A 24,233-nucleotide genomic window follows, 5' to 3' on the forward strand; every position below is an offset into this window, starting at 1 on the left:
TAATGAGCACCAAGGCTAGAAGAGCAATCTAGTCCCACTCATGCACTGCTTATCTTCCCTATACTCCACCTTTACTAGTAACAGAAAATCAAAACACAGGATACAACCTATCAGTACCTAGCCCTCAAGCTCAAAGACTGTTCACTATTAGAAAACATTTAGCATTAATTCACCACCACGTCAAAATGTCAGATGAGAAAAAACATTTGATCATATCATTAAATGCTGCAAAGGCTTTTGATACAACTAGGCATCCATTAGTGATTTTTAAAATCTTTTATTATGATCCTGGCATAAGTACAGACATATACATCAATGAAACAGAATTGAGAGGCCAGAAATAAGCCCATTCATCTATGATCAACTGATTTTCAACAGGGGTGCCAAGACCATTCACTGTAGAAAGAATAGTCTCTTCAACAAATGGTGCTGGGATGACTGGATATCCACATGCAAAGGAATGAAGTTGGACCCTTACCTCATAACATATACAAAAATTAATCAAAATGGATAACAGACATAAACGTAAGAGCTAAGTTACAAAATGGTTGGAAGAAAACATAGCCATAATTCTTCACAACCTTGCATTAAACAACAGTTTCTTAGATATGATACCTAAAGCACAAGCAGTAAAATACAAAACAAATCAGACTTCTTCAACATTATAAACTTTTATGCATCAAAGGACATTATCGGGCTTCCCTGGTGGCGCAGTGGTTGGGAGTCCGCCTGCCGATGCAGGGGACAGGGGTTCATGCCCCGGTCCGGGAGGATCCCACATGCCGCAGAGTGGCTGGGCCCATGAGCCATGGCCGCTGAGCCTGCGTGTCCGGAGCCTGTGCTCCGCAACGGGAGAGGCCACAACAGTGAGAGGAGAGGCCTGCCTAGCACAAAAAAAAAAAAAAAAAAAAAAAAAAAAAAAGGACATTATCAAGAAAGTAAAAAGACAGCCCACGAATGGGAGATAATAATTGCAAGTTATATATGTGATAAGGGTATGATATACAGAACATATAAGGGAGTCTTACAACTCAACAATAAAAAAGACAAATACAGTCATCCCTTGGTATGAGGGGGATTGGTTCCAGGACACCCCTTGGATACCAAGATCCACAGATGCTCAAATACCTTATATAAAATGGTGTACTAGGGCTTCCCTGGTGGTGCAGTGGTTGAGAGTCTGCCTGCCGATGCAGGGGACATGGGTTCATGCCCGGTCCGGGAAGATCCCACATGCTGTGGAGAGGCTAGGCCCATGAGCCATGGCCGCTGAGCCTGCAGGTCCAGAGACCGTGCTCCGCAGCGGGAGAGGCCACAACAGCGAGAGGCCCACGTACCGCCAAAAAAAAAAAAAAAAAAATGGTGTAGTATTTGCATATAACCTAAGCACATGCTCCTGTATACTTTAAATTATCTCTAGATTACTCATAATACCTAATACAATGTAAATGCTATGTAAATAGTTGCAGCAAATTCAAGTTTTGCTTTTTGGAAATTGCTGGAATTTTTTTCCAAATATTTTCAATCTGCAGTTGGTTGAATCCTCAGATGTGGACCCCTCAGACATGGAAGGCCAACTGTAACACAATTTTTAAAAAAATAAATTTATTTATTTTATTTATTTATTTTTGGCTGCATTGGGTCTTCATTGCTGCACGCGGGCTTTCTCTAGTTGCAGCAAGCAGGGGCTACTCTTCGTTGCAGTGTGCAGGCTTCTTGTTGTGGTGGATTCTCTTGTTGCAGAGCATGGGCTCTAGGCACGAGGGCTTCAGCAGCTGTGGCATGTGGGCTCAGCAGTTGTGGCTCACGGGCTCTAGAGCACAGGCTCAGTAGTTGTGGCACCATGGGCTTAGTTGCTCCGCAGCATGTGGGATCTTCCTGGACCAGAGATCAAACTCATGTCCCCTGCCTTGACAGGCGGATTCTTAACCAGTGCGCCACCAGGGAAGTACCGTAATACAGTTTTTAAATGGGCAAAGAACCTGAACACATTGTCCAAAGAAGATATATAAATGGTTAATAAGCACTTGAAAAGAAGCTCAACATCATTAGTTCCCAGGAAAATTCAAATCAAAACCACAGTGACCAAGATTGGCCAAGATGGCAGAGTAGGAAAACTCTGAGCTCACTTCCTCTCACGAGCACACCAAAATCACAACTATTTAAAGAACAACCATTGATGAAAAAGTCTGGTACCTACCAGAAAAGATCTTCTACAACTAAAGACATAAAGAAAGAGCCACAAGACAGGTAGGATTGGCAGACTTGAAATACAGCTAAGTCCCATAACCCCAGATGGGTGACCCACAAATTGGAGAATAATTATATTGCAGAGGTTCTCCCACAAGATAGTTATAAGCGCCATGTCAGGCTCCCCAGCCCGGGGGTCTGGCACCAGAAAGACAAGGCCCTGAGGCATTTGGCCTTGAAGGCCAGTGAGACTTAATTTTGGGAGTCCCACAGGACTGGGAGAAATAGAGACTTCACTCTTAAATGGCACACACAAAATCTCACATGTTCTGGAACCCAGAGAAAAAGCAGTAATTTGATAGGAGCCTGGGCCAGATCTACCTGCTGGTCTTGGAGAGTCTCTCAGAGAGGTGAGGGGCGGCTGCACTCACCCTGGGTGCACAAACACTGGTGGCAGCCATTCTTGGGAGTTCCTCCTACCACATGGATGCTGATACTGGCAAACACCATTGTGGAATCCTCCCTCTAGCTCATCAGCACCAAGACCTGGCCCCACCCAACCCAACAGCCTTTAGGTGCCAGTGCTGGGACTAATCAGGCCAAGAAACTAATTGGGTGGGATACAGTACCACCCATCAGCAGACAGACTGCCTAAAGACCTCCACATCTGCCTCTGGACACGGCCCTGCCCAATAGAGGGCCCAGGGCCCATTTCCACCCACCAGTGAGCAAGCACCAGCCCCAGAATCCTCTGGGCCTTGCCTGCTCTAGCCTCTGGACCAGGTTGACCCAATGTGGGCAGATACCAGATGCAAGAAAACCACAATCCCACAGCCTGCAAACCTATCCTATCCAGACAAGGCCAGACCCTGCCCTGGGACCAGCTGGGCCCTGGCCCTGCCCACTAACAGGCCAACACAAGCTTCAGGACACCCCAGACTCTGTACCCAACTGTGTCAGGATCCACTCCCCTTCCCTGCCTCACCCCCCAGCCATGTTATATCAGCTCTGGGATGTCTGGGCCCTGCAACCAGACTCCAGGACCTGGCTCTTGATGTCAGTAGTCCAGCACTAACCCCAGGACCCAGCTTCAACCACCAGTGTGTGGGCATCCCATAGATTTTGTAAGGTTGTGTTTTCATTTTCATTTGTCTTGAGGCATTTCCTGATTTCTTCTTTGATTTCATTGTTGACCCACTGGTTTCTTAGTAGCATGTTGTTTACTCTCCATGTGTTCATTCTTTTCCTGTTTTTCTTTCTGTGGTTGATTTCTGGTTTCATACTCTTGTGGTCAGATAAGATGTTTCAAATAGTTTCTATCCTTTTAAATTTGTTGAGGTTTTTTTTAATGACCTAGTATGTGGTCTATCCTAAAGAACATTCCATGTGCCCTTGAAAAGAACCTGTATTCTGGCTTTTTTGGAAGTAGTGTTCTGTAGATATCAATTAAGTCCTACTGATCTATTGTGTCATTTAGAACCTCTGTTGCCTTACTGATTTTTCATCTGGATGATCTGTCCATTGATGTCAGTGGGGTGTTAAGGTCTCCTATTATTGTATTATTGTCAGTTTCTCCATTTGTATCTGTTAGTATTTTCAAAGAACTTATACCTACCCTTCTCAAACTATTCCAAAAAATTGAAGAGGGAACACTCCCAAATTTATTCTGAAGCCACCATCACCCTGATACCAAAACCAGACAAAAACACTACAAAAAATGAAAAACACAGGCCAATATCTTTGATGAATATAGATGCAAAAATCTTCAAAACAAGATATTAGCAAACAAAATCCAACAATACGTAAAAAGGATAATACACCATGATCAAGCTGTAATCATTCCAGGGTAGCAAGGACAGCTCAATATACACAATCAATCAATGTGATACACCATGTTAACAAAAAGAAAGACAAAAACCACAGGATCATCTCAATAGACAGAAAAAGTACTTGACAAAATTCAACACCCATTCTTGATAAAAACTGTCACAGAAGTGGGTATAGGTGGAACATATTTCAACATAATAAAAGCCATTTATGACAAACCCACAGCGAACATAATACTCAACAGTGAAAAGCTGAATGCCTTCCCACTAAATTCAGGAACAAGACAAGGATGCCCAGTTTCACCACTTCTACTCAACATAGTATTGGAAGTCCTAGCCCCAACAATCAGATAAGAAAAAGAAATGAAAGGTATACAAATTGGAAGGGAAGAGGTAAAACTGTCACTATTTGGCGATGACATGATACTCTCTGTAGAGAACCCTAAAGTCTCCACACAAAAACTATGCAAATGAATGAATTCAACAAGGTAGTAGGATACAAGATTAATATACAGAAATTTGTTGCATTTCTTTACACTAACAATGAAATTTCAGAAAGTAAAAAAAAAAATCCTGTTTAAAACTGCGTCAAAAAAAACACCTAGGGCTTCCCTGGTGGCGTAGTGGTTGAGAGTCCGCCTGCCAATGCAGGGGATATGGGTTCGTGCCCTGGTCTGGGAGGATCCCGTGTGCCGCAGAGTGGCTGGGCCTGTGGGCCATGGCCACTGGGCCTGCGCGTCTGGAGCCTGTGCTCCGCAACGGGAGAGGCTGCGGCAGTGAAAGGCCCGCGTACCACACACACACAAAAACAAACCCTAGGAATAAACTCAATCAAGGCAGTAAACACCTATATGCTGAAGACTATAAAACTTTGATAAAGAAACTGAACATGATTCAAAGAAATGGAAAGATATCCCATGCACTTGGATTGGAAGAATTAATATTTTTAAAATGGCCATACTACTCAAAGCAATCTACAGATTTAATGCAATCCTTATCAGAATACCCACGACATTTTTCACAGAACTAGAACAAATAATCCTAAAATGTATATGGAACCACAAAAGGCCCAGAATTATCAAAGCAATCCTGAGGGAAAAGAACAAAGCAGGAGGCATAACCCTCCAGACTTCAGACTATACTACAAAGTTACAGTAATCAAAACAGTGTGCTGTTGGCACAAAAACAGACATATAGTTCAGTGGAACAGAACAGACAGCCCAGAAATAAACCCACAAACCTATGATCAATTAATCTTCGACAAAACAGGCAAGAATATACAATGGAGAAAAGACAGTCTCTCTTGCAGACTTGTTGATGTGGTATTGGGAAAGCTGGACAGCTACTTGTAAATCAATGAAATTACAACACTCTCTCACACCATACACAAAAATAAACTCAAAATGGTTTTAAAGACCTAAATATAAAATTTGACACCATAAAACTCCTAGGAGAGAACATAGGCAAAACATTCTCTGACATAAATTGTAGTAGTATTTTCTTAGATCAGTCTCCCAAGGCAATAGAAATAAAAACAAAAATAAACAAATGGGACCTAATCAAACTTACAAGCTTTTGCACAGCAAGGGAAACCATTAAAAAAATGAAAAGACAACCTAAGGAATGGGAAAAAATATTTGCAAACAATGCAACCAACAAGGACTTAATTTCCAAAATATACAAACAGCTCATACAACTTAACAACAAAAAAACAAACAATCCAGTCGAAAAACTGGCAGAAGACCTTAATAGACATTTCTCCAAAGAAGACATACAGATGGCCAGTAGGCACATGAAAAGATGATCAATGTCGCTAATTATTACAGAAATGCAAATCAAAACCACAATGAAGCATCACCTCACACTGGTCAGAATGGCTGTCATCAAAAAGTCTACACATAATAAATGCTAGAGAGGGTGTGGAAATGTTCCTCTATTTTTGCCATATTAAATTCTTAGAACCTTATCCCTGACAGACAAATCAAGAGTCATCCACACTAATGATTTTGGTCATATACCTGCAATAATTCTCCTTGCCACTAGATGGAGATTTAGTTAATGCTGTGTTGAGAAGCTGGCAGAAAAAAGGTCAGCTGTTAGCTACCAACAAGAATTACAAAATAAGGAAGTAAATACGGATGTGGTTAACAAACATGTCCACCTGTGAACTGGCAAAGGAAAAATATAAAATTAAAAGGAGAGAGCAAACCATATACATATTAAGATGCTACTATAAGAATTACAGGAAAAGTTCAGAACAGGAGAAATAAGTAAAAAATAGGAGACATTTTAAAATACCTTATTAATTGTCACAGTCTTGAAGAACTATTGGTATCATATAGTAATCTTAAATATACTCCTTATCTTGACGTCCAGAGTTTGGATGGAGTATTACTGTTTTTCTTCTCTGCCCCTAGTTTATTATAGCATTTTACCCAGAAGCTACTATGGTTATTCAAGCTATTCTTATCTTAGTCCTTGTGGGTGCCAAAGGCTAAATGGGTCTAAGAAACACATGTTTTCAGATAATAAACATCCAAGTCTCTATTTTCTAAGGTTATTTTATACTCTTACTTTTCTTCTACTGAAGCACAGATGTATCTAAAACTCAGGGTATAAAGTTTATACTCAATTTATCCAGAAATCAATCAAGTCAAAGCCCAAATGTCTTTAGCATTATTTAACAATAACAACAAAAACAAGAATCTTTTAGTGTACAAGAGAATGCATATGCCAAACCATTGTAAAGGCTTTACAGAATCTACTTTAAAGTTGTAAGAAGTTAGATTATTTTGGTCATATTAAAGTCTAATAAAAAGGAACTGAAATGTCTTTTGCTTCTAACTCAGAAAATCAAAATTTTTCACTTTCAAAAATATTTGGTTGAGGTGTTTAGAAGAATCCTTCCTTTCTTACCTATAAGATTGTACTTTAGTCCCGTGGTCTTGAAATTCCAGTGCTTTCTTAACAACAGTTTCATTTTCTTCTGGATAAACTGAACATGTGCAGTAAACAACTGCTTGAGCTCTAGTAACTACATTTAAAGAAGATGGAATTAATATAATGACCCCATTAACAATCCTAAACAAATCCATTATGTTTTCAAAAGTCTGTCTGTACTAATACCACATGGTTTTGATGGGAATTATTTCTATAGATGCTTGCATGGCTCCCCTTAAAGCATGTATTAGTAATGTAGTCTGTGGCCAATAAATAAAGTAAATCTAACTGGATTGTATGGAAATCTAATCAATGTGACCAACCTAATTACAAACACAAACAAATAAATACTGCAGATTACCATAAGCTTGACACTTCCAGCTATTCTTCCACAAGCCATATCACGTAACTAGTTAAAAGGACTCTAGAAACAGACAGACTTAGACGTGAATCCCAATTCTATAACTTACTGCTGTATGAACCTGGGAAAATTACTTAACTCTCCAATTCTTCAACTATAAAATGAGGTAATATTACTACCTGCAACTCGCTCACTTATTCACACTTACTGAGCACCTACTACGTGCTAGGCAGTATTCTCACCATTCAATATACACACACAAAAATCCCTGCCCCAGGGAGCTTATTTTCTATGTTTCATTGACATAAGACATAAATAAATAAGAAAATTAGGGAATTCCCTGGTGGTCCAGTGGTTAGGACTCAGAGCTCTCACTGCCAGAGGCCCAGGTTTGATCCCTGGTTGGGGAACTAAGATTCTGCAAGCCACGCAGTGGCACAGCCCAAGTAAAAAAAAATATAGGGGCTTCCCTGGTGGCGCAGTGGTTAGGAGTCCGCTTGCTGATGCAGGGGACACGGGTTCATGCCCCGGTCCGGGAAGATCCCACATGCCGCAGAGCGGCTAGGCCCATGAGCCATGGCCGCTGAGCCTGCATGTCCGGAGCCTGTGCTCCGCAACGGGAGAGGCCACAGCAGTGAGAGGCCCACATACCGCAAAAAAAAAAAAAAAAAAAAAAAAATATATATATATATATATATATATACACACACACACACACATGCATGCGCACACACACACACACACACACATATAGCATTAGGAAGTGACAAATGCTATAGAGCAAATCAAAGCAGATATGGAGGACAGTTAGTTTCAAAAGATTATCCTGCAATTTTAAATAGAGTAATCAGAGAAAAGTTTAAAAATGCATTATTTACCAACTTCCTCATCTTCCAATCAACTCATTTCATAGATCATATACATACTATCATATTCAAATTAATATTTTTTAATAACATCAATTAAAGGGGCAGAACTCCTCTGTTTTGCCTTATTTCTATTTCACATATGTTATATCTTCATATATTAAATCATCTATACCCTATACTTACCTTTGAGCCTTTGGAGGTCAGGATTTATCCACACTCATATCCCTAACAACCAGCTTAATAACTGACCCAGAGTAGGCATTTGATAAACATGCACTGAATTAATTAAAGTTTATATAATTTCTCAGAGACTTCTAGATTTCCATATCTACGTGTGGAAGGGCACTGGTACTCAAAATCTAAATGGTACTCAAAATCTAAATGCAGTGATTGAAGCAATAATAAAAATACTTAAAGAGCCTTGTTACTCAGACTCAAAGAGATCTAGGCTTTATCTGTAATTGCATCTCTCTGTTCTCTTTTTAGTACTAAGAGAAGTAAGAGTTTGATTAAAATTGGGATTATAGAAGAGTTAGGGGCAGGCACAATGACAACGGAAATATTACATCAAGTAAGAAGCCAAAGAAAAGAAATAAAGAAGATGAAACTGTACAACAATGGACGTATGTAATTACTTTACTTCAGCATTAAAGAAAACTAAATTATTCTTGCTAACCTATGTTTAAAATGATAGTAAAGCATATATTTTTGAGAATTAAATTGGTAAAAATAAATATTTTGTTATTTGAAGGAACTGAGTGTTCTGAAAAATTCACTTATGGTTCACACATCATTGCCTGAATATAACAGATAAATGAAGTATTAATGTTTCTAAGATTTACAACATTTTCAGATTACACTGATAACAAACTTACATTTCATTGCATGTATTAGCTGTTCATATTGCTGCTGAGCAAGAACATGAAGTTTATCTTCTGATGGGCCTCCTTGAGAGAAATCTTTAAGTAAACCTGTATCTGAAAGGAAATAAATGCTTTTAAATATATCACTATTAGATGTTTTTCATATATTGCTATTATCACATTAATATTTTAATCATTTCCCCTATTAATGACCGTTTTCATGGAAAATATTTATTAAAAATAAATAGGCAGGGGACTTCCCTGGTGACGCAGTGGTTAAGAATCCACCTGCCAATGCAGGGGACACGGGTTCAAGCCCTGGTCTGGGAAGATCCCACATGCCGCGGAGCAACTAAGCCCATGCACCACAACTACTGAGCCTGTGCTCTGGAGCCCGTGAGCCACAACTACTGAAGCCTACGTGCCTAGAGCCCATACTCCGCAACAAGAGAAGCCACTGCAATGAGAAGCCTGTGCACCACAATGAAGAACAGCCCCCGCTCGTTGCAACTGGAGAAAGCCCGCACACAGCAACGAACACCCAACCAAAAATAAACAAATTAAAAATAAATTTTTAAATAAATAGGCAGTATTATAAAAATACTGACTTTAAAAAATTGATAAAGGTAATTTTGCTTAGTTTTAATATTATTTTTCCTTTTTTCTCCAAGTTCTTATGATATAGTCATCCAACCAGCCAAAATAAGTCATTTAGGTATAAAAAACAGAACACAGTCAGTCTGGGTACTAAAGGAGGGAAAAAGATTTATTTTCCAAGGTAGAAACTGATGGGCTATAGTCAGATCTGAGTAAGAAAGGACACAAAAGGATACAGTTAAAAACATTAACTTACTGAAAGAAATTTTGGAAGAAAAAACTAGAGGGCCCGTGTGCAGCAACGAAGACCCAATGCAGCCAAAAAAAATAAATAAAATTAATAAAAAGAAAGAAATTCTTATAATAATTCTTTAAATTTCTGAAACTATTTTTAACATATTTCTTGATAATATTAACTAAGATATACTGAATACTACTCTATATAGATTATTTTATTCAACAACCCCTTGAAGCATTATTATCCCTTTTAACATTGAAAAAACTGTTCAAGCATACATTAAACAACTTGTCTAAGGTCACACAGCTACTAGTTGAGAGCCAGGTTCTAGCTTGGCAATCTGACCAACCTTCTAACCCCTGATTTATTCTGCCTCTCAGTAACTCCCTGCAGTATGAAAGCCAATTATTTATACCATATATTTGGCTATTCCCCACTCCAGTAATATCACTAAAGGTTAATTAAACTCCATTTCTTCCCAATTTAGTTTTACACTTTACATTTTTCTCTTTCATCACTTTTTAAAGGACTATTTACCCATTATTATACTCTAAAACCATATCAGCTTACCTTTTTCACCCCATTTTAAAATAATTCCAAGTTGTTAGCAGAGACCGACTTCATACATTCCTCAAATATGATAATTTTTTTTTTTTTTTTTTTTTTTTGGTACGCGGGCCTCTCACTGCTGTGGCCTCTCCTGTTGCGGAGCACAGGCTCCAGATGCACAGGCCCAGCGGCCATGGCTCACGGGCCCAGCCACTCCGCAGCATGTGGGATCTTCCCAGACTGGGGCACGAACCCGTGTCCCCTGCATCGGCAGGCGGACTCTCAACCACTGCGCCACCAGGGAAGCCCAAATATGATAATTTTTATGATAAACATTCTAAAATTGGTTGTAATGTTTTTCAGTGTTTAATTGTTTTTCAAACTAATTCATGATTTCTCACGAATCTAAGTCTTTTGGATTCATCCCCACTAAATTTATGACTAATATTTCTACCATAATCACTAGGTCAGGAGTTCCTTATTTGCTCTGGATATTACCTCATCAAAGTACAGTTTCCTTCAAAACCCTCCTTTTTTCCAGGTTTGCCAAAGACCACTTCTTGGCTTATCCAGTCACCTCTTCAAGGATTTCAAAATATTACCAATATCTAGGAAACTTTTCACTTCCCCTCTTTTTGTCATTTGTAGTTCCCTTTGTGCTTCACCCACACCCCAGCCTCTAAATGATTTTTACCTATGGTTTATTTTGTTCTGCATTCCCACTTCAAGATGACCCAGGATAAGGCCAGAGTCTCACAGTAGTTCTAAGCTCTAGTTCTCTTAACTGGAATGCTTATTGTAGCTACAGCTATTTCTTCCCCTCTTCTTTCAAAATCTAATTCTTCTGTGATCATTTCCCAAAGTTAGTGTGGGAATTTTCTCAGTCTACCATACTCCCATCTGAGTTGGTTAGTCTTGGAAGGAAATTTTCTGTAGCAAGACAGAATTTCACATAGTTCAGTATAAGCCCAGTTAAAAATTGTGTAGTATAATGCAAGGGTCCCCAACCCCCAGCCACGGACCACTAGTGGTCCGTGGCCTGTTAAGAACTAGTCCACACAGCAGGAGGTGAGCAGTGGGTGAGCGAGTGAAGCTTCATCTGTATTTACAGCCGCTCCCCATCACTCACATTACTGCCTGAGCTCCACCTCCTGTCAGATCAGGGGCAGCATTAGATTCTCATAGGAGTGTGAACCCTACTGTGAACTGCACATGCGAGGGATCTAGGTTGCGTGGTCCTTATGAGAATCTAATGCCTGATGATCTGAGGTGGAGCTGAGGCAGTGATGCTAGCACTGGGGAGTGGCTGCAAATACAGATTATCATTCACAGAGAGGTTTGACTGCACAGAGACTATAATAAATCAATTGCTTGCAGACTCATATCAAATCCCTATCAGTTATACAGATTGCCAACAAACACATGAAAGAATGCTCAACATCATTAATCATCAGAGAAATGCAAATCAAAACTACAATGAGATATCATCTCACACTGGTCAGAATGGCCATCATCAAAAACTCTAGAAACAATAAATGATGGAGAGGGTGTGGAGAAAAGGGAACACTCTTGCACTGCTGGTGGGAATGTAAATTGATACAGCCACCATGGAGAACAGTATAGAGGTTCCTTAAAAAACTACAAACAGGGCTTCCCTGGTGGCGCAGTGGTTGAGAGTCTGCCTGCCGATGCAGGGGACACGGGTTTGTGCCCCGGTCCAGGAAGATCCCACATGCCGCAGAGCGGCTAGGCCCGTGAGCCATGGCTGCTGAGCCTGCGCGTCCGGAGCCTGTGCTCCGCAACGGGAGAGGCCACAGCAGTGAGAGGCCCGCGTACCACAAAAAAAAAAACAACACAAACAAACAAAAAAACTACAAACAGAACTACCATACAACCCCACAATCCCACTACTGGGCATATACCCTGAGAAAATCATAATTCAAAATGAGTCATGTACCAAAATGTTCATTGCAGCTCTATTTACAATAGCCAGAACATGGAAGCAACCTAAATGTCCATCAAAAGATGAATGGATAAAGAAGATGTGGCACATATATACAATGGAATATTACTCAGCCATAAAAAGAAACAAAATTGAGTTATTTGTAGTGAGGGGGATGGACCTAGAGTCTGTCATACAGAGTGAAGTAAATCAGAAAGAGAAAAACAAATACCATATGCTAACACATATATATGGAATCTAAGGGGGAAAAAAAAAGGTCACGAAGAACCTAGAGGCAAGATGGGAATAAAGACACAGACCTACTAGAGAATGGACTTGAGGATATGGGGAGGGGGAAGGGTAAGCTGTGACAAAGTGAGAGAGTGGCATGGACATATATACACTAACAAACGTAAAATAGATAGCTAGTGGGAAGCAGCCGCATAGCACAGGAAGATCAGCTTGGTGGTTTGTGACCACCTAGAGGGGATAGGTAGGGTGGGAGGGAGGGAGACGCAAGAGGGAAGAGATATGGGAACGTATGTATATGTATAGCTGATTCACTCTGTTATAAAGCAGAAACTAACACACCATTGTAAAGCAATTATACTCCAATAAAGATGTTAAAAAAAAAATCCCTATTAGTGAGTGGCAAGTGACAATTAAGCTGCCTCTTATGGAGTAGACTGGACATAAGCCACACACTTTGGGTGTCACTGTCTCCCATCACCCCCAGATGGGACCATCTAGTTGCAGGAAAACAAGTTCAGGGCTCCCACTGATTCGCATTATGGTGAGTAAATTATTTCATTATATATTACAATGTAACAATAATAGAAATAAAGTGTACAATAAGGACTTCCTTAGTGGCCCAGTGGTTAAGCATCCACCTGCTGCACTTCCCTGGTGGCGCAGTGGTTAAGAATCAGCCTGGTAATGCAGGGGACACGGGTTCGAGCCCTGGTCCGGGAAGATCTAAGCAACTAAGAGCAACTAACCAACTAAGCGGAGCAACTAAGCCCGTGCATCACAACTACTGAACCTGCACTCTAGAGCCCACAAGTAAAAACTACTGAGTCCATGTGCCACAACTACTGAAGCCTGCATGCCTTGAACCCATGCTCCGCAACAAGAGAAGCCACTGCAATGAGAAGCCCGCACACCACAACGAAGAGTAGCCCCCGCTCACCACAATTAGAGAAAGCCTGTGCGCAGCAACGAAGACCCAACGCAGCCAAAAATGAATAAATAAGTGTTTAAAATTTAAAAAAAAAAAGCACACAAAAATGTAGTGTGCTTGAATCATCCCAAAACCATCCCGCCACCCCAACCACCGGTCCGTGGAAAAACTGTCTTCCACGAAACCAGTCCCTGGTGCCAAAAAGGTTGGAGACCACTGGTATAGTGGAATTCTTTCTATAGTGTAGTATAGTGGAATGTGCTAACTAATCTGAATTTGAATCCCAGCTCTGAATCTACCTACATGACCTCAGGCAACTTGCTAAATTTGTCTGAATCTTGGGGGGTTTTTTCCCCTTTATAAAACAGAGATAATTAAATAACACTATCCTCACAAAGTTACTGTGAATATTAAGTTATAATGCATGAACACTTCCTAGATATTGACTGGGGCATAGTTGTGCTCCATAACTATTAGTTTCTTTCCCTCAATTACTTTTTCTTCATTTTAGATTCTGTCCTTGCTAGAAATAGAAAACAGTTACTCAACATATTCTGAATGTTGGTGGAATGTCTTCTTTGTCTAATATTCTAGTTAACCATAGCTATGCCTTTCACTATAAACAAGGGATTAGAGTAAGAAGCAATTGCAGTTAACATACTGTGATTAAGAGCATGATTCAAAGGGCCAGAGTCAGAGCAGTAGTGTTTGAATCCAGGCTCTGACACCAGTCAAAAGACTCTGAGAGGCTTCAACCTCTCATGAGCCTCAGATTCCATATTTATAAAAGAGAAATAATGAGTAACCAATTCATTGAGTTCTTGTGAGGATTTGATGAAATAAACCAAGCAAAGTATTTAGTTCAGTGCCTTATACATAAGTGCTCAATAAATGTTAATGTTAAATAATATTTCTTAAGTTATTAAAGAAGCAAATAAAATATTCTCAGGATATTTAATCTGAGATATTCATATCATAAAACATACATACTGAGGGTTAAAGAAGTCTTGAGTTTGAAACAGTCTGATCATTATTTAATTGGGATCATCTTGGAGCACAGACTCTAGAGTCAGGCAGATCTAAATCTGAATCCTAGCTCTCTTACCAACTAGTTATGTGACTTTATAAAAATGAATGAATCTTTCTGAGTCTCAGTTTTTTTATCTATAAAATGCTGATAAATGTTAATGCCTATATTTTGAGCTCTGGTATATGCCAGAATAGCATACTGGCATCTGTTCTGATTGCCTACATCACTCTAATTATTGAACATTTTGAATATTCCCCTTACCCTTATCTCACAGAACTAGTATAATAAAGATTAAATGAGGTAATGGATGTAAAATAGTTTATCCATATTAAGTGCTTTACATATGGTATTCATTAATCAGATGTATCTGATATGTCATCTTAATGATTTTAAATAATTTCATTTTAAAAATATTAAAATTTCAATAATTTAGAAATTAAAAATTAAAGCAAGTACCTCCATGCTCATTTAAAATAAATTCTACTGGATTGCTAACACCCAGTCCTGAACAACGAGGTAGCAGCAGAATCACTTTAACTTTCTGTAACCTATGATCCTTTGATTCAAGGTTAATAAATGTTTCATGAAGTATTTCAATATCTGGGAGAAAAAACACAGAAAATGTATATAAAAATATTAATTAAAAATCTTAACACAGTATGTAATTATATCTATTTATCATTGTTCATTTTAAAATCCTCAGCCCCACAAAAAGTCATTTTAATGCAGTCAGAAAAGAGGATTATTTTCTGATAACATCCTAAAGTTAATACATGAATTCTTAATAGAGTTCTTTCTCCTTTACTTGAGAGAATGATTTTGAAGTTTAAATATCTTCTACATAAAATATAATTTAAACTTTCCATTCTGAACTTCAGATTCCACTTAAAGCAGTATGGTATAGTGGAGGGAAATGGCTTTTAGAGGCAGAAATACCCAAGTTTGACCCCCAACTTCACTATTTACTATCTGTGTGACTTAATCTCTCTAAGCCTCAATTTCCTTACTTGTAAAATGGGATAATAAAGCCTACACCTCATCTAATTGTAGTGAAGATTGAGATAAAGTAGTTAGGCTTAGCATGGTGCCTAGTATACAGTAAATGCTCAGTATTGGTTATTTCCCTTCCCATTTTTTAACCCCTTTTATATTCTATTTTTCCCAGAAAAAAATTTTTATTAGCATTTATATTTTCATTTAGCACAGTCTAAAGGTCCTCAGGGACCTTTTTTTTTTTTTTTTTTTTTTTTTTACTGTACGCGGGCCTCTCACTGTCGCGGCCTCTCCTGTCGCGGAGCACAGGCTCCGGACGCGCAGGCTCAGCGGCCATGGCTCACGGGCCCAGCCGCTCCGCTGCACGCAGGATCCTCCCAGACCGGGGCACGAACCCGTGTCCCCTGCAACGGCAGGCGGACTCCCAACCACTGCGCCACCAGGGAAGCCCTATAATTTAGTTTAAGAGTGTCTGCCTTCCCTCAGGTTATAACTATCTGTGACCCTATCTTAGGGCCACCCCTTCACTTCTGCAATGGCTCCCATTCCCCTTATCTGCTGAGGAATCGCTCTTGAAATTGCCCTACCCAACCCTTCTCTTGTCTGATCAATTCTTCCCTCTTTCTATCCTGTCTCTTTTGAAAAATATTTTTTAATCAAGTGGGCCTTTTTCTTTTCCCCCCTATTTTTAACTTTTTATTGTAAAAGTTTAAACATATTATGTCAAAAATAGACATAGGGCTTCCCTGGTGGCGCAGTGGTTGAGAGTCCACCTGCCGATGCAGGCGACAGGGGTTCGTGCCCAGGTCCGGGAAGATCCCACATGCCGCGGAGCGGCTGGGCCCATGAGCCATGGCCGCTGAGCCTGCGCGTCCGGAGCCTGTGCTCCGCAACGGGAGAGGCCACAGCAGTGAGAGGCCCGCGTACCGCAAAAAAAAAAAAAAAAAAAAAAAAAACACCATACAACCCCATACATTTTAAAAAGTAATTCCTTATTATCATCAAATAATAATGGCATACAATCGTGTGGCTCAAATTTTCCAATAGTCTCACACTTGTCACATTTTTTAAAAGTTTGTTTAAATCAGGATTTAGATAAGGTACATACATTGCAATTAGTTGATGTCTTATTTTAAATTTCTTTTTTTTTATAGGTACCCTCTCCATTTTTTCTTATAATTTATTTCTTAACGAAACATGTTTTTTTTGTACTACTAGAGTTTCCTACAGTCTGGATTTTGCTAATTACTTTCCTAAAGTGTAGTTTATTAGTAGCTGGATCTTTAGAGCTTAATTAGACTCAAGGTTTTTTTTCTTGGTGGGTGGGGAGCACAAAACTACTTCACAAGTGGCATCACATTCATCCATTAAATTGCCTTTATGGTACCAGCAAAGGGGTTGCAAAATAGTCATATTCTACTTCCGTCTTCTCTTTTTCATTTATCACCTGGAATGCTTCTAAAAGAAGAATCTTCCCTTCCTCTACTGCTTGGTTACCCAGTGGTTCCTATTCTCTCTGGTTAACTAGGTAAAAATTCAAAGGGGTAATAAACTTGGAAGTGCTGGATCATAGGGCATGTATTTTTTCAATTTTAGTGATTAATGCTAGTTTTCCAAAGTCACTGTACAAACTTACAGTCCAACCAACGGTGTTTGAGCATTCCTAATGCTCCTTACCTTGCCAGCACATGGTACTGCCATCTTTTTAATCATTCTGTGGATATGTGGTGGTAAGTTGTGATTTGAACTGCATTTCCCTGATTACTAATGGGGTTAAGGTACTTTTACATACGTTTTTTTGGTATTTGTATATATCCTCTTTTGTGAAATGCCTGGTCATGTCTCTTGCACATTTTCCAATTGGGCTGTCTTTTTTATTGTTAATTTTAAGAATTCTTTGTACACTCTGGCAAAAAAAACTCTTCATCAGTTTATATATTCCCTCTCTACAGTTTGCCTTTGTACTCTCTTAATGCATAGAAGTCCTTACATTTTAAAAAATTTTACCGTAGTCCAATTTATCAATCTTTTCTTCTATGGTGAGTGCTTTATGTGCCCTGCTTAAGAAATCTTTACCAACCCCAGTCAAGAAGTTTTCTCCTATAATACATTCTAGATTCTAGATTTGTGTAGATGGTGTGAATCAGGGGTCATTTTTTCCCAGCACTGTTTACTAAAAAGACCTTCTCTTCCTTAATATCCTGTAGCATCAAGAGGATTGAATTGAATCTATACAGATCAACTTGGAGAGGAAACTCATCTTTACGACATTTAGTATTTCAATTCATGAACATGGTCTGTTGTTTCCACTTATTTAGGTCTTCTTTCTTTCTTTCAATAATGTTCCATAAGTTTTATGAGGAGGTATACACATCTTTTACTAGATGTATTCCTAAATGTTTTATGTTTTTTTGTTCATTGTAAAAGGTATCTGCTTCGTTTTCAAATTTTTGTTATTGGTGTATGGAAACTGAATTTGTATGCTGACCTTGTATCTAGCAACACTGCAAAAGTCATACGTGTAACTGATTCACTTTGCTGTACAGCAGAAATTAACACAACATTGTAAATCAACTATACCCCAATAAAAATTAATTTTAAAAAGGCATGTGACATCTATAGTTTATAGATTACTTTGTATTTTCCACATATATAATCATGTCACCTATAAATTAAAGACAATTTTATTTCTTCCTTTCCAATCTTTATTTCTTCTATTTCTTCTTTTCTTTCCTTACTGTACTGCCTATGATTCCCAGTACAATGTTGATTAGCAGTGGTGATGGCAGGCATACTTATCTAATCCCTGATACCAGAAAGCTTTAAACATGCCATCAAGTGTGATATTTGCTGTGTATATATATAATGAATGAATGTTAAATTTTATCAAATTTCTTTTCTGCATCTATTGAGATGACAATAAAATTATTCTATTAACATGATTACATAAATTGATTTTTGAGAGTTAAATCAACTTTGTATGCCTAGAATCCAGCTTATTTATAATGTATTATTCTTATATATTTCTAAATACAGTTTGCTAATACTTATTTCAGTTAGCTAACACTTATTTTTACAAATGTGCTAATGAGTGGCACTAGCCTATAATTTTCCTTCCTTTAGTATCCATTTCAAGTTTTTGATATTAAGGTTATAAATCAATTGGGAAGTAATCCTTCTTTTTCTATTCTCTGAAAGAGTATTATTTCTTCCTTAACAGACTAAAGGTTTTTAAATTTTTTGCTTTGTGAGTGGGGAGATTTTCAATTATGAATTTAATAGACATTTATATCCACCAATTTTAAGATCTTAATAGATACAAGAGTATTGAGATTTTCTATTTCTTCTTCTGTCAGTTTTGGTAAGTTGTGTTGTTCCAGGAATATGCCAATGTCATCTAAAAGTTCAAGTTTGCTCATAGTATCTTTTTATTGTTTTAAATGTCTCTAGGATCTGTAGTAATATCTCCTTGTCCATTACTGATAAATGAATTGTTTTATAAACATTTTTCTTGAAGAGCTGAATTAAATTAATATACTTTACCCATTTTAAAATTGTGATATATGTCTTATTATTGTTTACATATTCTAGATACAAGTCCCTTATTACATGATTTGCAAACATTTTCTCCCATTCTGTGGGTTGTCTTTTCACTTTCTTGATAGTGACCTTTGAAGAATAAAAGTTTTTCATTTAGATGAAGTTCAATTTATCTTTTCTTTTGTTGTGCTTTTGGTGTTTAAACAGCCACTGCCAAATTCAAAGTCACAAAGTTTTAACCCTGTGTTTTCTTCTAGAAGTTTTATAGTTTTACCTCTTATAATTAGGTCTTTGATCCAGTTTGAGTTAATTTTTGTATATGATTTGAAGTAAGGGTCCAACTTCATTCTTTTGCACGTGGATATCCAGTTATCCCAGTACCATTTGTTGAAAAGACTATTCTTCCCTTGTTGAATGGTCTTGGCACACTTGTCAAAAATCAATTGACCATAAATGTAAGGTTTTACGTCTGGATTCTCAATTCTATCCACTGATCTACATGTTTATCTTTATGCCAATCCCACATTGTCTTGATTACTAAAGCTGTGTAATGAATTTTGAAATCAGAAAGTGTGAGTCCTATAACTTTGTTCTTTTTCAAGACTACTTTGGCTACTCCAGGTCCCTCAGATTTCCATGTGAATTTTAGGACAGAATGTCAATTTCTACAAAAAAGCCAGCTAGGGTTTTTATAGGGATTGCATTAAATCTGTATTGTTTCATGGATTCTTTAGAATTTTCTATATACAGAACATTTTATCTGCTGATTCTAGATAATGTGGCTTTATATATTTTGAGACTATGTTATTATGTACATACTTCTTAGTACTGGTATATTTTCCTGATGAATTAAACATGCTATACTTCTAGTAAGTTTTCTTGACATAACACTACTTTGTCTATAGCTCTTTTTGTTAGTATGTTCACTGAATATCTTTTTCTGTCCTTCTAAGTTTTTTTTTTAAATATCCTTTTATGTAAGGGGTATCTCTTATAAATGGCATTTTAAAGTTGATCTTTAAAAATCCAGTATTGATGTTCTTTGTCTTGTAATTCAAGTATTAGTCATGCATATTTAATATGTTTACTTATTGATTTATAAATACATATTTTTTAAAGTTTAATCTACCTACTTCCTTTCTATTTGTCTTGCCTTTTATACGTTACTATGGGGATTCCAATTCCATATTCTACCCCTCCCCTTTAGTTATTAGTTTTATATTCTTTTATTATTTGTTTATTGTTTGCCCCTGATATTATAACACATACCACTGACTTAATAATTTACTACTTTTATCATTTCTTAGACAAAGCAAGGACGATAGAACACATTAATTCCATTTCCTTCTCTAAATTATGTGCCATTGTTGTAATGTATTTTAATTACATATAACACAAATATTGTTAGCTCCACAAGACATTTGTTTACAGTCCCACAAGACACTGGACTACAATTATTTAATCTATGTACTAATCTTTTCCATTGCTCTTCATTTCTTCCAGCATCTACAACCTTCTGTATGAGATAATATTCCTTCTACTCAAACAATAATCTTTAGTAAACCCTTTATTGTATCGGGTAAACCCTTTATTGTATCGGCTGGTAACAAACGCAGACTCTCTTTTTCTGACAGTATCTTTATTTCAAAGGAAATTTTTGCTGAGTATAGAAATCTAGTCTGACATTTTCTTTCTGCACTATGAAGATATTGTTTGTCTCTGGACTCAGTTGTTTCTGCTGAAAAGTTAATTTTTAGTTTTATTGCCATCTCATCAAAGGTAATATGTATTATCTCCCTGGCTGCTTTGAACATTGTTCTTTGTCTTTGGTTTTCAGCAGTTATGCTATGATGTGCCTACTATGTTTTTTACACATTTATTTTTATTGGAGTTTACAGGGCTTCTTGAATCTGTGACTTTAATCAATTTTTTAAAACTCCCAGTCTGAATTTCACATATTGTTTCTTCCCAGTTCCTTTTCTCCTCTCTTTCTGGGTTCCTAATCACAACATACCTGAGATCACTGGATCACTGAATCTCATGTGTATTTTATGGTCTCTTCCATGTTAGTCATCCTTTTGTCTCCTGATGCTTCAGTCTGGATAGTTTCTTCTGACTGATCAGTTCACTTATTCCTTCTTTTAGTTTTAACCTACTGTTAAATCTATCTGTTTATTTCTTAATTTCATATATTGTATTTTTCAATTCTAGAATTTTCTTCTGTGTTTTTAAAAAATTATAGTTTCCAGTTCTCTGCTGAAATTCTGCAGCTTGTCATTTAGTCTCTTCAGCATATTAATCATAGTTAAAGTCCACATCTGATACCTCCAGTACCTGGACCTTTTGTGGGTTTGCTTCTATTCCAGTATTTTTCTCTTTATTTCACTCACATCTTTTTTCTATTTTGTCTGATTTTTATTTTCTTGAGTGCCAGACACAGCATTTGAAAAAAATTAGGAGAGAATATGAGATCCAGGATGATGTTACTTTCTCCCAGAGTGAATTTACTTTTGCCTCTGGCAATCCCAGATCACCTTAATCCAATTGGGAATTGAGATGACTGGAATCTGGACTTCAATTCATCAGAGGATTGATCACTACGTAGGGTATACTTCTGTGCTCCAATGAAATCCTGGGTATTTACCAGTCTACCTCTCCATGTCAAACCCTGAATTCTACTTATTGTCTCGCTTACCCTGTGAATCTGTCAAAAGATTTGTTTAGTTTTCCAGCTTCACTGAACCTATAATGAAATGTTACCTTTTGTGACAGCATGATCCAATGGAAAAATTCTTTAAGAATAAGAAGCCTAAGGACTTAGCATCTGGTCCTAGATATTATCTTTGTCCCTTAAGAACTCCTGTGATTGTGTTCTTATTTATTAAAAGGTGACAATTTCTACCACTTTAATTATTATTTGAAACTCAAATTATGCAGTAGTTAAATGTCAAGCAATATACCAAAGTGCCAATATATTCATTAATTTAAACTGAAGTTGTTTAACCAATATTAAGCAACAAGAACAGCCTGATATAATACAGATTAGTGGGGATTTTAGGAGTATAGTTCATATATAGAGTTTTATAGTACAAGAGATAACAAATTCAAATATTTTTAACATTTCTAAATCTTATATAACATTACCAACAAACAAATAAATATTTGTACATACTTTTACATCCCATTTTTGTGAAAAGGTTCTTCAGGTCAGGATCCTTAGCTTGTGATTGTACTCCACACACAAATATTTTTGAGGTATTATTATTTGTCAAGACTGACATATGGGCAACTGTGTACCACGAACCTGTACTGACCATTAAGATATCATCATCCATATTTAATAAAGCCTTTACAGAATGGACAGCGAGACTTCGAGATTTGTCCTACAAGATAATGGTACAATTAGAATTTCAAAGGGTTTGAGTAGAAGCATGCACTGACTTCTTTTTGCCTTAGGTAAAACAAAGTACTGGCAGAAATTCTGAAGAGATACCTAACGCATTCGAGTTTAAAACATCTTAACATATGTTAAAATATAAACTTAACAAAGATAACTGATATAAACTGATTTAAAACAATACCCTAACTTTGTTTAGCCTAAATTATGAGTTATCATTTAACTTTTATATAGTGATAAGGCAATGCCAAAACCCCCAAAATGTGATTACTGATTACTGATGTCCTGCCTTAGCTCCCATTCTTCGTTTTTTGCGGTACGCTGGCCTCTCACTGCTGTGGCCTCTCCTGTTGCGGAGCACGGGCTCCGGACGCGCAGGCTCAGCGGCCATGGCTCACAGGCCCAGCCGCTCCGCGGCATGTGGGATCTTCCCGGACCGGGGCACGAACCCGAGTCCCCTGCATCGGCAGGCGGACTCTCAACCACTGCGCCACCAGGGAAGCCCACTTAGCTCCCATTCTTAAGCCTTCATGAAAATGCACCCATTTGCTTCTGCCATTCTTTCTTCCCCATTACACTGTCATCTAAATGGCTGCTAGCTCATAGAGATTAAAAGTAAGATGGTTGACAAGCTTATAAAAGGGGGCTGGACAGATGAGTTTCTGCAACTGATCTCAGTGCTCAATAAGGTGTCACAACAAAATAAGGCCAAGAGACTCTGCCCAAGGATGCAGGTACTATGAAGGGATAAACCTTACAAAACCAAGGTGAATCTGAGGCAAGAACTGAAATCTAAGTACATAAAAATTAATTTAACCTGATTTCTTTTAATTTTTCATTCTACTGAAACCACATTATACCTCACATTCTCTTCCTGCATTGATAGCCATTTATATATACACATCTTACAAATCAAAGCTGTAGGAATATAGTAAAGAGATAATGGGAAAGTATTACACATTGCATTTTCAAACGCAGGATGGCACTAGCATCTTCCCCAGAAATGGAAAGAAGAAAAGGAATCATTGTGCCTTCTCTTGAATCCTCCCTTGGGAGAGAAAAATATAGCCTTTTAGCTGTAGGCAATAGAGTTCCCCCATCTGTGGTGTCTAGGAAGAATATGTTCTTTACAATATGCCCACTTCACATGGGGCAAAGATGCCAAAGTATAAAATGAAAACGTATTGTAGGGGTATTAATTTTATTCAAGGTGAAAATTAGGTCTTATAAACCTCCTTGATAGGCTATACAAAATATAACCAATTTGTTAGGTTTTATTTTTAAGTGGAGGAATTCTCTGGGTGAACAGGATTACTTAGAATCACAATGAAAGTGTTAGTTTACCTGAAATACAAGTTTATAATCTTTGAAAAGATCTGTATTTAGAAGATCACTTTTAAGATGAAATGGAAAAATTAAGACATCATAGCAATGTTGATCCACAGCAAAGACTTTATTATCAATATGCAACACAGATTTGACTTTATTATAGCCTTTTTTCTTCAAACTATGATAAACTTCTTCAGGGCTGTAAATATATAACATTAGGTTTTAATTACAAATATAATACATCAAGTGTATTTAACACTAGCATCATTTCCTACAATAAATAAAAATATCACTGCATATATTACATCTAACGGAACTTATAATTTTAGCCAAAAATAAGTTGAAAAACAGAGACAAAAAAGTTAACACATTTATGTAATTACTTTCAG

General features: G+C 37.6%; 1 protein-coding gene across 2 annotated transcripts in view; it reads right to left on the reverse strand.

Moving 5' to 3' along the window:
* The window catches only part of NSUN7 (NOP2/Sun RNA methyltransferase family member 7), a 59,209-nt gene that overhangs the window by 10,388 nt on the left and 24,588 nt on the right, over positions 1–24,233 (reverse strand). For both annotated transcript variants that reach the window (XM_067036216.1, XM_067036215.1), the window contains exons 6-10: positions 23,860–24,043; positions 22,291–22,501; positions 15,042–15,185; positions 9,062–9,163; positions 6,933–7,050 (exon numbers count right to left, since the gene is read on the reverse strand). In XM_067036216.1, coding sequence (XP_066892317.1) covers positions 6,933–7,050; positions 9,062–9,163; positions 15,042–15,185; positions 22,291–22,501; positions 23,860–24,043 — 759 coding nt within the window. The remainder of the gene's footprint in view (positions 1–6,932; positions 7,051–9,061; positions 9,164–15,041; positions 15,186–22,290; positions 22,502–23,859; positions 24,044–24,233) is intronic.

The sequence above is a fragment of the Kogia breviceps genome, chromosome 6 (genome assembly GCF_026419965.1).
Source record: "Kogia breviceps isolate mKogBre1 chromosome 6, mKogBre1 haplotype 1, whole genome shotgun sequence".
Taxonomy (NCBI): domain Eukaryota; kingdom Metazoa; phylum Chordata; class Mammalia; order Artiodactyla; family Physeteridae; genus Kogia; species Kogia breviceps.